The sequence below is a fragment of the Lutra lutra genome, chromosome 10 (assembly GCF_902655055.1).
Source record: "Lutra lutra chromosome 10, mLutLut1.2, whole genome shotgun sequence".
Lineage (NCBI taxonomy): Eukaryota > Metazoa > Chordata > Mammalia > Carnivora > Mustelidae > Lutra > Lutra lutra.
In genome coordinates, this window is record NC_062287.1 from 103,653,623 (window position 1) to 103,669,714 (window position 16,092).

Consider the following 16,092-nt stretch of genomic DNA (forward strand, 5'->3'; position numbering starts at 1 on the left):
AAACCAGGGTATGAAGCAAGTAGGGGGCCAGAAGATAGGTCTCAGTTTCTGGTTTGCATTTTGCAAGTCTCTATTGAAAATTCTCACAAAACAGTATCATTATGCCTCCATCAGAAAGGATGAATACCCAACCTTTGTATCAACATGGACGGGACTGGAAGAGATTATGCTGAGTGAAATAAGTCAAGCAGAGAGAGTCAATGATCATATGGTTTCACTTATTTGTGGAGCATAAAGAATAACACAGAGGACATGAGGAGATGGAGAGGAGAAGGGAGTTGGGGGAAATTGTACAGGGAGACAAAACATGAGAGACTGTGGACTCTAAAAAACAATCTGAGTGTTTTGGAAGGGTGGAGGGTGGGAGGTTGGGTGAGCCTGGTGGTGGATATTATGGAGGGCACGTATTGCATGGAGCACTGGGTGTGGTGCATAAACAATGAATTGTGGAACACTGAAAAGAAATTAAAAAAACAAATTAAAAAAACAAAACAAAAAACCAGTATCATGTCCAAATACCAAAGACCGTCCACAATTTGTTTCCTGTCTAAACCTTAAGCCTGACTTCTAATTATTTGCTGCACACATAATGCACTCTTACATGCTCCCAGAAAACACCACCAACAGGCATTTCTTTAGGACTTTTGCCAGCAGATGTGGTCTCATTCTGCAGATGAAAACTCCTGAGGGCATGATTTTTAAGTCCTGGCTCCCACGGTATTTTCTTAGGGAAAGGTTTTCCTTGAATTCTGCACATCCCTTGGCAGGTAGAATTGTTTCATCCTCCTGTGTGTTCCAGCAACATCTGGCATACTAGTAACATGAACTCATTTATCTGTGACCTACTCTTACAGCCTGTGAGAGCACTCAGGACAAGGGCTGATACCATGGTATCCACCTCTGTGTGGTGGTGACATAGTGACATCAGTGACAGAGCAATGCCTGACCTAGAGCCCAAACTCCTTTTTGGATGAATGTGTACATAAAGAAGTTTTATTCCTTAATTTCAGTAACACATTGGTTCAGTCCACAAGTTCCCAAAGATACCGTGGGAAGATGGTGCATGGCTTCATCTATTTTTGTCATGAAAGGTATGTTCATATATCTTTTAATGTCCTCTATTCACACGCATACCTTAGTTTCCTGGAGAATGAGAAGAAGTTTCATCACATCCCAGAGAGACAATACAGGTGACTAGAGGGGCAATCTGGAGTATCTTACAGTTTAAGGAAGAGCCACTTAGGGTTATGTCAATAATTAATCTGAAATAAAAGAATCCCACATCTGTGATTCATTTTACCACGTATTTATTTGTTTAGCTAGTTAGCTATTAAGATGAACACATCAGTTAAGCTCTGACCCTAATTTAGATACATTGCTCCGTCCAATGCTGCTTAGATCTACTTGTGGAATACTTATCAAGTTCATGCTCCTCAGGGCTTCATGGCTGCATCCTTGCCCTCAAAAAAAACCAAAATAGCAGAGAGTCAGTCTAATGTTTAGCAACCCAGACAGTCTTTTGGGTGAACACTTAGCTCCCACATCCTATCAGGAGTGGCCCAGAGCATTCTTCCTGTCCAGTCTCAGAGCCCATCTGCTGCACAGAGCTATATGAGTCATGCCCAAAAGACAGGAAGAGAGAGAAAGACAACAAATACCGGATTCAGAGGCAAATCCAGAGATTCAAAGGCTAAGACACACTCGTGAGCATGCGTCAGCCTTAGATTATGTGTGAAGCCACCTATGCCTTAAACAGGGAAGACAGGCTTTTCAGAGGTACCTTGAGGAAAGTTCTGGCACAGAAATGGCCAAGTAGAGAAAGCTCCAGAAGGGAAGAACATCTCTTTCTGTTTTGCAATTCTCTCTCACCTTCTCAGTCTCTACTAAACTCTTCCCTTGGTTGGTTCTGTAAATGGTGCTGGTCTCAGGCAGATTCATTCTCCAGGACTCTCAAATGTCCTCATTTCACACTACTCTCTGTTCAGTCCCTTAATTTTGTTCTTCGTTCTAACAAACAAATGAAAAACCCTATTGCTCTTAATCAGCTGGGAAACTTATCTGACAAATGTCTTAAGTATAAAGATAGTCATCAGTGTCATGAGCCAACCCATGCTAACTGTCCATCTGGAGTACACTGTAGGAGGAAGGCCCCTGAGGCTCATTGTAACCACGTTCTTCACCAGTGGACAGCTCAGCTGATGAAAAATGGACCCAGAAAATAGTGGCAGGGCAGGTCTTGCTCTCCCAAACCCACAAGGGCCCTCCAGGTAAGTACAAGCTACTCTTTTTTCCTATTCCCAGTGGGCCAGAGACAGTCACAGTGCTGGGGAGATGCCAGTTCATGGATGTAGGCACAGACCCAGCTGGTTGAATTAACATATGGATTATAAGGAAACACATTGCTATACTTTGCCAGTAGTTCTCTCGGGGTGATAAGGAAATTTAAACTTAGCTTGTGAACTGGAAATAAGTTTTCTTACAGCAGGGGCTCATTTTCTGGGATTGAGGTAGGAGAGTTTATACTATCAGTTGAGATTTCTTGCCTCAGCAACTGATGTATGTTAAGGGAAACTTTTCAACATGACCTGGGACTCCTTACTGGTTACTCTTTGTGAACTGCAGGCTGAGGGGATCCTGCCCCACTGTTTAGAGGGAAACATTCATGAGTGAGGCTGGTAGAGGAGCATGATTCCATTTTCCTTTGCATACTGAAGACGAACATGTTATTAAGGCTTTCCTTTTAAAGTTTTTAAGAGAAGCTGATGACAGAGCTTTGAGAATCAATATTGGATTGATTATCACTGCAAAATATTAAGTATATTCCAAAGTTTTAGAAGGGACAGTATTTGCAATTAGCCTCATCTGAGGATGAAAGAGGGAATAGAGATTGAACTAACCTGTCAGAGCCGTTCCTGTGCACAGGAAGTTGAGTGTGAATGTGTCTTTGACAAAATATATTCAGGTACATTTCTGTGTTAAAAAGACTGAGAGACACATGGGTAAACGTGCCTGTTTTTATTTTTACTCATTAGCATAGATCACTGGGAAAGAACTTGGTGTAGTAACCCTGGATTAGGACTTGATTCATTTTCTGTTCCATTTTGTTCATCTCGTCACTGGCTAGACAGTGATCTTGGCCACCAACTTGGACCCCCTGAGCCTCAGCTTCTTACACATTTCAATGAAGATTTTTTTTTAAAAGATTTTATTTATTTATTTGACAGAGAGAGATCACAAGTAGGCAGAGAGGCAGGCAGAGAGAGGAGGAAGCAGGCTTCCTGCTGAGCAGAGAGCCCGATGCAGGGCTCGATCCCAGGACTCTGAGATCATGACCTGAACCGAAGGCAGAGGCTTTAACCCACTGAGCCACCCAGGTGCCCCTCAATGAAGATTTTAATTACAAGATTGTTTTTGAAAAAAATATACAATCAAAATCTTCTTTTTCTGTCAGTTGATAACTTTTCACAGAGAGAGAGAATTTTCTCATGGCTGAATTTCTGTTTAAACTTCACAGTGTACCTGAAATTGAACTTTCAGAAGTATCTCTCCATGAAAACCCCTTACTGCAGAAGGCTGCCTCATCCCCACCATGCCACACATGGCTGATATTTTTGAAGAGGGAACTGGAGTTTCTGGGGGTGAGTGAGCATCTTCCAACCTTAACCAGAGTAGGACTGGCTCTAGGAAAGAGTAGTTGCATGCATGAACATGGTTTCCCTACTTGGATTCATGAGGCATGAGAAACCTGGTAGATGAAGAGGTGGCACTGGGCCCAGTTGAGTAGAGAGAAGCATTTCTTCATGAAGAGTAGGATAAGAATGGCAAATAGGATCTGCCAACTCTGGTCAGTTGCTGGTAGATTAGTATAATTAATATCCAATTAATAATTTTTGTCTACACTTCAATGGAAAGAACAATTATTGATGTCCACCATGACTATGTAAATAAAGGTACATGAGAAATGATTGGCCATGTCTGCATTAGGTCATGCCTGAATCCACTCTTAGAGCAACCTGATGGTACTGGAAAATATTGCATTTGAATTCTGTCTCAGGATTGCCTGAAACACCAAAGCAATTTCTCATGTTTGGGTTTCAATCATAAGGAATGTGAATGTGTTAAGGGAGTCTTGGAGAAATCCTTCTTAGTCTACAAAACATATGCATTTTTTACAGGTAACACAAATTCTGGTTGGCTTGATATGTCTTTGTTTTGGAACAATTGTCTGCTCCGTGATCAATATTTCAGAACTTAAGGAAGATGTTTTTTCATCATTTAAAGCAGGCTACCCATTCTGGGGAGCAGTGTTTGTGAGTAAATATCTACATTTGCTTCTGAAATAACACTGCACATAGCTTTTCTCTTGTCTAGGTCAGGTCCAGCCAACGACTTATCCCAGTATTTAAAGTGTATAAACATATAGTAGTTTGCAAAGCGCTTGGGTTAAACATGTTAGCACACTTTTGTCAGATGAGAAACCTGAGATTGATAAAAGTTAAATGAATTACCCAAGGGACATTTAGCTAATAAAAAATGAATCTAAACTTTCAGAATCCAATTCCAGAAAAATATCCCTAACACTACTTATCCATCAAGTTATCTTCATGAAGGCAGGGGGAAGAGACTGAGAGGTGGGGAGAACAAGGTCAAACAAGGTCAAAGGCATCTGATGAACTGCTACTACGTCCTAGCAACTCATTTAGGTGCTTTCTCATTGTATCTCCTTTAATCATTGTACTGTTTCTAAACTAGGTGATTCAATGAGATCACAAAAATATACAGCTTTATTGATGTATAAATGACATGCAATCAATAGCACATATTTAAAGTCTACAGTTGGATACATTTGGATACCTGTGTACACATGTGATAATATTACCACATCAATATAATGAACATATCCATCACCTCCAAAAGCTTCCTCACACCCCTTAGTAATCCCTCCCTCTATTTCTTGACTTTCCATCCTTAAGCAAACACTGATCTGCTTTCTGTCACTTTAGATTAGTTTGGATTTTCTAGGATTTTATATAAAGAGAATTACACAGCGTATTCTCTCTACACTCTGGCTTCCTTCACTCAGCATAATTATTTTTAATTAGTCCATGCTGGTTTTTGTATCAACATCTCATTCACAAGGACATACTTTAACTCTAAGAAATATTGCATTCGCTTGGCACTCTGCTAAATACTTAGGAATTATCAGATCACCTACCTGTTCACAACTCTCCTTGAACTTCTGCCGTATTTTTTTTTTACTTTTTATTTTTTTAAAAGATTTTATTTATTTATTTGACACAGAGAAAGAGAGATCATAAGTAGGAATAGAGGCAGGCAGAGAGAGAGGGGGGAGTAGACTCCCTGCTGAGCAGAGAGCCCGATGCGGGGCTCGATCCCAGGACCCCGAGATCATGACCTGAGCTGAAGGCAGAGACTTAACCCACTGAGCCACCCAGGCACCCCTGCCATATTTTATTTAACCCTTCTCTCTACTGTCCTTCATTCTGTATGCTTAGCTTATTAGGTGTCTCTCAACCCATCGTACATGAAATTTTGAAATTTAAGCTTTGAAATTGTTTTGAATTTGTGCTGTTGATTTACATTTTCAATGAATCTTCTCCCATGTACATTTTGTAATTACTATATGTCTATATGACATATGTCAGACTTGAGATCTACATGCCACAAACACACGTTTCTTGCCCAAAGGAGCTGACACTCTAACACACAGGATGCTCAGACAAACAAATAATTACAACAAATTAGAGTCATTCCGTAATAGTCATGTACCAGGTCTGCAGGACCTTGCTACTCTGAAAGTAACGATGGATTGTCAGGGTCAGCATCACCTGGGAAGCTGGTAGAAATGAAGAAACTCAAGAAACCTCCAGGACCAATTAAGTAAAAGTCTGCCTTTTGAAAAAGACCCATAATACAGAGAACAAGCTGGTGGTTGCCAATAGGGAAGAGATTGGGGGGATGGGTAAAATGGGTGAGAGGAGTGGGAGGTACAGGCTTTCCATCATACAATAAGTAAGTTACAATGATAAAAGGCACAGTCCAGGGAATATAGTCAGTGGTGTTCTAAGAGTGTTATATGGTGACAGTTGGTAGCTACACTTGTGGTGAGCATGGCATAGTGGATGGAGCTGTGGAATCACTATGTGATACACCTGAAACTAATGTAACATTGTGTGTCAACTACACTTCAATTAAAAAAAACAGAATCTGTATTTTAACAAGGCCATCCCATGATTCACGTGCACATTTAATATTGAGAAGCGCTCTATAGGAAACAAGAATAAGAATATAATGAGCTTCTGGGGAATATTAATACATAGCTTTATAGAGTACCCACATGGGGCGCCTGGGTGGCTCAGTTGGTTAAGCAGCTGCCTTTGGCTCAGGTCATGATTCCAGGGTCCTGGGATTGAGCCCTGCATCGGGCTCTCTGCTCAGTGGAGAGCTTGCTTCTCTCTTTCTCTCTGCCTGCCGCTCTGCTTACTTGTGCTCTCTCTCTATTTCTCTGTCAAATAAATAAATAAAATCTTTTTAAAAAAGTTATTATAGAGTACCCACAACTTTACATCATATTTGGAGGATGGGGCTGTAGGGGAAATAAATGTCTAAGACTCACTGGGCTTTCCCCCCTTCCCTTTTGTACAGTTTGCTATTTCTGGATTTTTGCCAATTATGTCTGAAAAAAAACACACTACCTGTCTGGTGAGTTGCCATTCTGTCTTTATCCATCCTTGAGAAGATAGGAAAGATGGAATTTTAGGAGTCTTGAGGGAGACGTGTCATCATCTCCTATATTATGAGTGAACGTGGATATGTGGGCTTTTTTCTCCCTGATCTTTGTGTTGGATATAATCATTAAAAATGTAATCATTAAAATATCAGTTGTCTTATTTAGAAGACAATAGAGTATAATTACCTTGGTATTTGATTAGAAAATATCCTTACACTGGGCCTTGTCCTTGTAAGTACAATCATCTGATCAGATATGTGACTTGTTTCTGATTAAGGAGATTGTTTGAGGAGAGATGATGTGTGTCCATGTGGTCTTTTCTAAACACAGTCTTGGGAAGAAGGTTACAGATCCTTATTAAACAATGAGTATATTTCCAAGATTTTCTTTTTTAATTTACATTTTGATCCAACGCAAGGTTTTAATTGTGGGCAACCCAGCTCTAAAAATGCAGACAGGCCTACTGAATGCACGGGTAGGTGGAGGCTCAGGTCTGAGTGCTGTCCTTCACCGTCAGGTGTGGGGAACCCTGTGGGCCAACACTGTCAGCAGCATAGCTGCCGGAATAGGAATCTTCATCCTGACAGTCAACCTGAAGAAGAGCTCTGCTTTTATCTACAACTGCCAGGAAGTTTACGGAGAGGACTTCTGCTTTATGGCTTCTTTTTCCACTGTATGTATTACTTGTGGGGGAGCTAAGATCTGGGTCCCACTCTAAGTGAGATCCCTCTTTCCCTTTTCTGTGAACATTGTCCTTTGCTATAACCTCTCTCCCATAATGTGCTGTTCTGGATGTTCATGCACAGAGATGCTGACTGCCGCCCCCTCTCCTGCTGAATCCTGTGACATTGGAGTCACCTGCATTGAACCATTTTGTGGCTTTCCCATGTGTGTGTCACTTCACTGGGACTGATCACGTCGGGGGGTGGTGGTTTGTGATGAAATGGTGATGAAATCAGGGGCTACTATAAAGGAGCCCACTTTCAGGGTACCTATCTTGTGACTCTACTTGTCTTGGCTATTGTTCAACAGGAAATTGTGGCAATGATCCTGTTTCTCACCATTCTGGGATTTTGTAGTGCTGTCTCCCTCATAATCTATGGGGTTGGAGAAGTAGTCCAAGGGAACAAGGTAGGTAGAGGCCTGATTACTCAATCCTGAATGACAAGCTGAAGAATTTAAGCTTCATCACTTAAAAATATGGCTTGGATTTCCTACAACATTTCTTCTAGAAAATTTTTTGTCCATGTTTCAGTATTTTGATTTCCAGATCTCTTATTTTAAATCACATTTTCCACTAGTAAGAGCATAAATCTCATGGTATAGCCCCGTGACTGAGGATTAGGAAAGTGGAATCTTCATAATTTTAGAAATTGCAGATACGCTTCTAAGTATGTTGAGCATGAGAGACGAATATGCGGTAGCATATGATGGAAACATTCAGGTATCTGGGCTTATTTTCTCTTCCAGAATAGCTCCCTTATATTTGTTCTTGCTCTCTTCTTTTTCTTGGCTTTCATATTCCTACATGCTCTGAAGCCTCAATTTTCTTTCCTTCCTTATTCACAGTTATCAGCTGCATTTTCACTTGCCTTACCCATCCATTATACCTTTGATATACAAAAAAGAATCACCAATGCTTGACGTGCATACACTTACTCAAATCTTCAGATGATACACACTCTCTCCATCTGTCCACTTGCCTGAAGCATTCAAGTCTGGTGGCCTTTATTGATTGCTTTCCTCCAGAAATAAATAAGACAGCAGGTATACCCAAGTTCAGACACATAATAACCTTGCCAACTTGTTTTTGACAGATGTTAATTTCTTCTGGGCCCACTTGGCCAGCCAGTCTGGCTTGATTTGTTGGAGATGGAGGGTATAATTATGGTGTAATGAGGGAGAGTATGAGACTCAGAAAGGCAAGAAGAAATGAGTTAGGTTGCACAAATTTTTCGTCTAGTGGTGGAAAATTCCTGGTGACTGATATTAAATAATTTTTCCCTCATCAGATTACAGAAGATCGTCTTTATGAAGAATTAAATATATATTCACCGATTTACAGTGAGTTGGAAGACAAAGTGGAGGCCTCTTCTCCCGCTGATTCATAAGAATTGTGTCTTCAGACCATCCTGACTCACAGCAAAAGTCTAGAATAAGCCAAGATCTTTGTTTAAGGGGCTACCGGCAAAATTTCAGTTCTGTCTATGGTCTGCCAGGTTTACATTAAGACTTATTCTCCAGATGGTAATATTCTGTCTGATGTTTCTGTTCACCTGAACTTCCTCCTACCCCGTCCATTTGTGGATATGTGATAGACTTCTACTTTTCTTGTTTCCTATTGCTGTCTCATAAAGGAACTTTTGTGGGAAGTCAACATGTAATCAGCAAGTATTTGCTATGTGCCTGTAACATCCACTAAACAAGCAGAAGGCTGGTTGAGAGCTGAGTCAAACTTTGTCAGTTTTGGAACACCTGGGTGACTCAGTCAGTTAAGTGTCAGACTCTTGATTTTGGCTCAGGTCATGATCTCATGGGGTTGCGAGATTGAGTCCCATGTCAGGCTCCTCACTCAGTGGGGAGTCTGCTTGTGATTCTGTCTCTCCCTCTTCCCCTGTCCCTTCTCCCACTCCTTCTCTTTCGATCTAATAAATAAATAAAATCTTTAAAAGAAAGAGTTTGACAGTTTGATCATATTTGGCTCTTAGCCCTTTTCAGAGTTCACAAGAGCTACACATGTGGTTGATAAATGTCCCCCTACTATGAATTTGGAGGTGAGAAGGAGAGCAACTTAGCAGATAATTAGCATTAGGAGGATAGTCAGATGGAGATTTGAATAGAATCCTGTATGCTTGTATTAATCATTTTGACGAATATTTATCATATCAGCTTAACAATGGATGCTTCCTGCTTACTTATGTGTGATCTTCTATGGAGAAACCAACATGGAATGCTGAAGGACCATCCATCTTATAAAATGCTTTGGAATCCCAGGACTATAGCTTATTAGAGTGTGCAGAGGCAAGTTATTTAATTTTTTTGCTTGTTCTGGCTTTTCTCATCTGTAAGATTAAGACATTAGGAGTAATTTACCTGCCAGGATATTGGAAATAATTTACCTGCCAGGATCTGTTGTGGGAACACACACACACACACACACCTTACCATATATGTAACTTTTCACATGCAAGTATTTTGACATCCCCTTAATGATATCATATTTTTTCACAGACACAAAGTCTCATAAAAATCTGTATTATTTCCTGAATCACCAGCACATTCACTGACACAATTTGTTCAATAATGTTTGCAGATTGATGAGTGGGCAGTGGGGAGTTTCACTAAGTTACTCAATATCTGATGAGGTGGGTGGCTGAAAGCAGGAAAATCATAAATGGAAAGATCATTTAATGAAGAATGTGAAATGAAAATAAATTAATGAAGACCTGAGCTGAAATGGAGTCAGTGGGAGTGGAGAGAAATGGTCATACCTAAAACACAGAGTGAAAGAGAAATTGGTAGATCTTGTTAACAAGTTGAATTAAAGGATAAAGTTAGACAAGCAACCAGTTGATGAACACATTCTGTCATTGGGTCTCAGGTCAAAGGAGGCCACCTGCCAAAGTCAAAAGAACTGATAGGAAGCCAGAAATATGAACTGACGAGGGAGGAACACAGATAGACCTAAATTAAGCTCAGTCTCAGACTTTCATTTTTAGGAGACCAAAGAGAAATGCCATGGAGTGAGCCTGATTGTCCAATACAGAGTTTGGGGAAAGATGAAATTTGGTGTCATTATGAGAGAGATCATCGTTAAATGAAGCCATTTAACACTCTGAGGAAATTATTTTGAGATAAAAGTGAAGCCAAGTTAACCTTCGAATATGGATAATCACAGGGAAAAGAAGAAGGAAAAACAAATCTAGGCTAGAAGTTACAATAATTAGTCAGAAAAGTGCACTGTGAAACAGCAGGCAGCAGGCAGCTCAAAGTAAAGAGAGGCCCAGTAAAGGTAGAATAACTCACCATCAGTGACAGTACCTGCTGGTTTGGGCAAGAGAGACGTCTGTAGGAGAAATCTTGCCCCCCGGCATGGTTGAGAGAGAAGTCTGCCTCCAGGTGAGGCACAAAGATAGGGCAGAGCCGATAGCAATGGTGAATGGATGCCAGAGTCACAGAGAAATTCAAACTACGGCATGGTAAGTAAGTGAATAAGACTTTTGCAGAGACGTTTATAAAGGGCGTATGTGATATGAGAAGTACGAAAATGAGCAGCAAGACATGGAGAAAAGTAAGCTAAATATTTATGTTGCTGCTGCTGTCTTTGTTATTAAGAGGAGGAAAAAGGAGCTCACAGCTTAGGCTAAGCAGATGAGTCCTGAAAAATCATTTTGTGGTAATATTCACAAGTCATTAATAAAATAATTATGCTTTATGTACTTAGAGTGCCAAAATTAGAAAGTGACAGGAAGATATTAGCTTCCCCAGACTAAAGAAGTGATCGCATGACCACACGCTTGGTTTGCTTACCCAATCCAGTCCCTCAGGTTTTCTACTTTCATTTATCTTTTCCTTCCTTCCTTTCCTTTTTTTTTTTTAAAGATTTTATTTATTTATTTGACAGAGAGAGATCACAAGTAGGCAGAGAGGCAGGCAGAGAGAGAGAAGGAAGCAGGCTCTCCGCCGAGCAAAAAGCCCGATGTGGGGCTCGATCCCAGGATCCAGAGATCATGACCTGAGCTGAAGGCAGAGGCTTAACCTACTGAGCCACCCAGGGGCCCCCTTTCCTTTTTTTTTTAAAGATTTTTAAAAATTTATTTATTTGATAGGGACAGAGAGGGAGAAGAGAGAGCACATGTAGGGGGAGTGGCAGACAGAGGGAGAGGGAGAAACAGGCTCCCTGCTTAGCAGAAAACTCAACACCCAGGACCCTGGGATCATGACCTGAGCCGAAGGCAGATGCTTAACTGACTGAGCCACCTTGGAGCCCCTCTACTTTCATTTTTCTGAAATAAAGTTATGTTTCTCAAAATTTGATAGCAGCGTAAAAGCACAACCTTTCACTGTGCTGCTTGCTAAGTGGTATTCCCATTCTGGATCACATCACTCCTGTGACATGTACATGCCCATCCAAATTCATACGGCTGGTCTATCAGGACCTCTAGAAATGCATCCAGTTTATCTTTACAACAGTACCATACAGTAGCACTCTTTCCCCCACTCAACTCCTATTTTAGCCAAATTGTTGACTATATCTTTCCTGGGTACACAACACAATCTTTGTCTTACTCGGAGAGCCTCTTGTCACGAGCCCACTTCAGGCAGACACGGAGCACACAGCTGGCCTGTTCTTCATACATGCGCTGCTTCAAATTATCTTTAAAAGTTTCCACGTAAAGGTCATTTTCTCCATGAAGGCAATGGTACCACACCTGTTCATCCAGCCTCCATTTCTTGCTCCCTAACCACTCTACCCCATGACGTAGTATATGATCATTTATTTTAGTGTACTTGTGATCTTCCTGGTGCATTCTCAGTTACTAGTATTTGTGCAATAAACTGGAATACTTTAAGTTGATTTTTTGTCTGTGTTTGTATTTGTGTATGAGGATAAGGGTCTGACCAACAGTAACAGAGAATCAATACATCTGGTTAGTGATGCCCCGGACCAAGGAACATTTATGCAGTCCTCCTTTTTGACCAGCATTTTATCCAATGGAGCAATAACCCTCTAGACAGAAAACAGCTGTATGAGCACTTGTCTGCCAAGAAATGGTGGGATAAAGTGTAAAAGAAACTGTGATCATGAATCTCATTTTACAAGTAAGTTCTGACTCTAATTTATTTGCTGTTTTACATGAACTTGGAACAATCTTCTCCCTTTGTGGACCTTGGGTTCTGTGTCTGAAAATGAGCAGAAAGTTTTTGAAAATTCAATGGAAGATTTCCAACAGATGTTTCTGTTTTCATATTCTGTGCTTTTGGTAATCACAATGATTAAGTTTGTGGCTGGCTGGGGTAGCAACAGCGATCCAAATTATTTGATACAAGTTGATGTATGGCCTAAAAAGGCACCTGGGATGATAATATTTGTTCTAAACTCCTCTTACAAAAGCTAACCAAGGGTTTCTTTCTGAAAATTGTCTTAGAGATAAAATTTCCCAAATAATTCCTATTCTATGAAGTTTGGGTCCACCTACAAAAAACAGTGATAAAATAGGATACTGCATTCATCATTTCAGCTTGATGTAGAGTGTTGAAGTGAATTTATATATGTAAGATTGTGTAAATCCATTGGTAGTTGCTGTGTTTCATGAGTATTTTCCTCTCCTGGAAAACCTCTACTCGCTGTGCTGTTAGTGGGCTCAATTAATGTCTCCCAAACAGCTTCTCCCTGGGATGCCTGCACAGGGTTTTGATGAATGACACTGAAGAAAAGGGATTGTTTTGAATGTGAACTTGGGAATATAATATACTCAGAAGCAAATTGTAGTAGCTATATTAAATGCCAGCTCCCTCATCTTGGGCAATTTTATCTTCGTTAATTTTTATGATTTCTTGAATGGATGTATTAAACACAACTATTTCAAATTCATTGTGTATTTTCAAAGATCCTAGTGCCAAGTGCATGGAATGGTGCATGGGACCTATTTTTGCGTTCATGAATATTGATGCATAATCAAGGAAATTAGGAAAAGAGACACTGTCCCAACTTTTCAGAAGCCTTTCACAAAATTCACCTATACCTTGTCATTTCTAATTGGAGAGAGTGGGTGTGGGACCCTGGAATGGACGAGGGAAGATAATTATTAGCAGCCTTCACATAGAATAGTTCTAGGTAAATTGAAATGCATGAAATACACATTAGAAGATGGCACTGTCTCTGCCCTAAACAGGTAGAGAAGTAGATGGGGAGAGGCCCTAGAGGAACAAGCTACCAGATGAGATTTGGGAAACGTCTAAAAACATTTGGGTGATGAGAAATTCTTAACACATACTATCAGCCTATTTAGAGCAAACTGCTAGGAAAATACAGTCCAAGAGCCTCAGTGTGAAACAAACACAAGGAACAGAGGAATGGATAATCAAGGGAGATTCTGGGCTCTAATGTTAGGCTGTGCCACAGAGGTAACTGGATGGAATAGCTCATTTTCTGTTCTTGTTCTCTGGTGGCCCCAGATAACATTTTTGGGTTGGATTCTGACCTGTGCTTCTGTGAGGACTTGGTCCCTGGGATAGTTTTAGGGCAGGCAGAAGGAGGGCTGGCCATTAGTCTGTGCGAGAAAGTTCTGAATGGCTTTCTACATAGTGTAACAGTTTTCAGTACTTTCTTCTCCAGAGACAAGTATCCTAGGATAGACAACGGTCACTTTCAGCCTCTAGCCACATTTTTGCCACTTGTAAATGAACTGATATTTCATCTCACAGGATTCTATGCATATGGCAGTGGAACAGAATAAGGGATGATCCCCTGTGGGATCCCAGACATTTTACTGCTTCACAGAACAGAAGATGGGAAATGTGTTGTGAATCCTGCCTTTCAGAAGTTCATATTCAAATGGGAGGAGAGAGAAAAAAAGAAAGATTCACTTGGGTGAACAGAAGATGCTGTTAGAACACAGAGGAATAGTATCGCTCACAAGGAAGGTAATACAGGAAACTGACCGTTAAATTTTAAAATGCTGAGCTGGAATTCAAACTCTTGCGGGGGAATAAGAAAGAGAATAAAGTTCAAGTTAGTTGAATTCCCACTAGGTCTCTAGTGGAAGGTCTTCTGCTGGAAGCCTACCTTGTCTTAGTTCATTTTAATCCATAAAACAAACTTTGAGATAAGGAATATCTCTCTTTAAAATCTGTTTCTTTATACAACAAGAATAAAAACAATTCACCCAAGGTCACTTAGCTAGAGCTGGAATTTAAACCAACTCCAGCTGCATTTAATATTTATGTTATTTCCATTTGGCTCTACTACCTCTTTTGGTTATGAGGGGTGTGGAATTAATGAGTCCTGTCATCTTCCAAGTGACTGGTCATTTGTTCGTCATGTGGAAAACTTGGAGCATTGGAGTGACATCGGCATGATCAAGCATAAGACATCAACCCTCTTTGTCCCATTTATTTATATATGTATATATGCATGTATGTAAGCTCCATGCCCAGCATGGAACCCAGTGTGGGGCCCAAACTCACAACCATGAGATCAAGACCTGAGCTGAGATCAAGAGTTGGAGGCTTAACCCACTGAGCTACCCAGGTCCCCTGATCCCCCCATTTCCCCCTTTAAAGCAAATAATCCTGCATTTGTCCCTGAGCACAAGTATGTCTGCAGGAGCTGTGGGGTTCAGACCGTACACCGAGGGACCCAGGAGGAGTCTTGCTGACCTGTGCATCTGGTGTCAGGCAGACAGATCTGGGTAGGGGCTGCTTGCTAACTGACCACAATGTCCCTTGGCCTCAGTAGGGGGAAAACCAAGAGAGGGCTCATCTGGGCATTCATAGGTAAGAGACACTCAATAGAAGTCCAGCCTCACTGAGGAGAGATACTAGCACTCTGTTTGTGCAAAACCAAACCAAGATAAATGCCAAGTTTTAATACACTGGAGAGGTAAAGAGGAGCTTCCAGTGACGCCCCTTCCTTGAGAAGACAGAGCATGGGGCTGAAGTAGTTGGTGGACTTCTCTCTCTGTCTCTTGGAAAAGCGAGAACAATGAGTGAGTTCCAAGCTACCACAGCTGTGCGGGTCACTGCTGGAGAAAACTGTTTCTTTCCTGTACCACCCTGAGTATGAAGGAGATCAAGAAAGAGACAGATAAGAGTATCAAAGGGTGTGAAAGGGACTTAGTTCCTGCTGACTGCTCTTAGGACTCCAGCAGGAAGCCCACGCTACAAAAAACCCACCGTTAGACTAATAACAGATTCCTCAGCAGAAACCCTACAGACTAAGAGAGAGTGGAATGACATATTCAAAGTTTTGAAAGGAGGAGGGGGGGGCAAGATGGCGGAGAAGTAGGAGACACTGTTTCAGCTGGTCCCCTGAACTGGAAGAAAAAACTTGCCTGCCAAGAATACTGTATGCGGCAAAGTCGTCTTTCAGATATGCAGATACGAAGTTGAAATACAGATTATTTTCCAGAAAAACAAAAGCTGACGGAGTTCATCACCACTAGGTCTGCCTGGCAAGATTTGCTGAAAGCAGCATCCAGGCTGGAATAAGAAGTTAATTAAGGACATAAAAGTATACAACACATGTTGATAAGGGTCATTATACCGTCAGTTTTGGAATCTCTTGATTTTGTAACAGAATAGTATGTTAACAGCTAACAATAGCATAAAGGTTAAGG

General features: G+C 40.9%; 1 protein-coding gene across 1 annotated transcript; it reads left to right on the forward strand.

Annotated features, from left to right (window-relative positions):
- Positions 1-1,074: 1,074 nt before the first annotated feature.
- On the forward strand, positions 1,075-11,386 carry MS4A2 (membrane spanning 4-domains A2). Its single transcript, XM_047693377.1, has 8 exons — positions 1,075-1,091; positions 2,131-2,267; positions 3,515-3,638; positions 4,176-4,310; positions 6,667-6,723; positions 7,269-7,424; positions 7,784-7,882; positions 8,764-11,386. The coding sequence occupies exons 2-8, from the start codon at positions 2,206-2,208 to the stop codon at positions 8,860-8,862; spliced, it is 732 nt and encodes a 243-aa protein (XP_047549333.1). The 5' UTR covers positions 1,075-1,091; positions 2,131-2,205; the 3' UTR covers positions 8,863-11,386.
- The last annotated feature ends 4,706 nt before the right edge of the window (positions 11,387-16,092 follow it).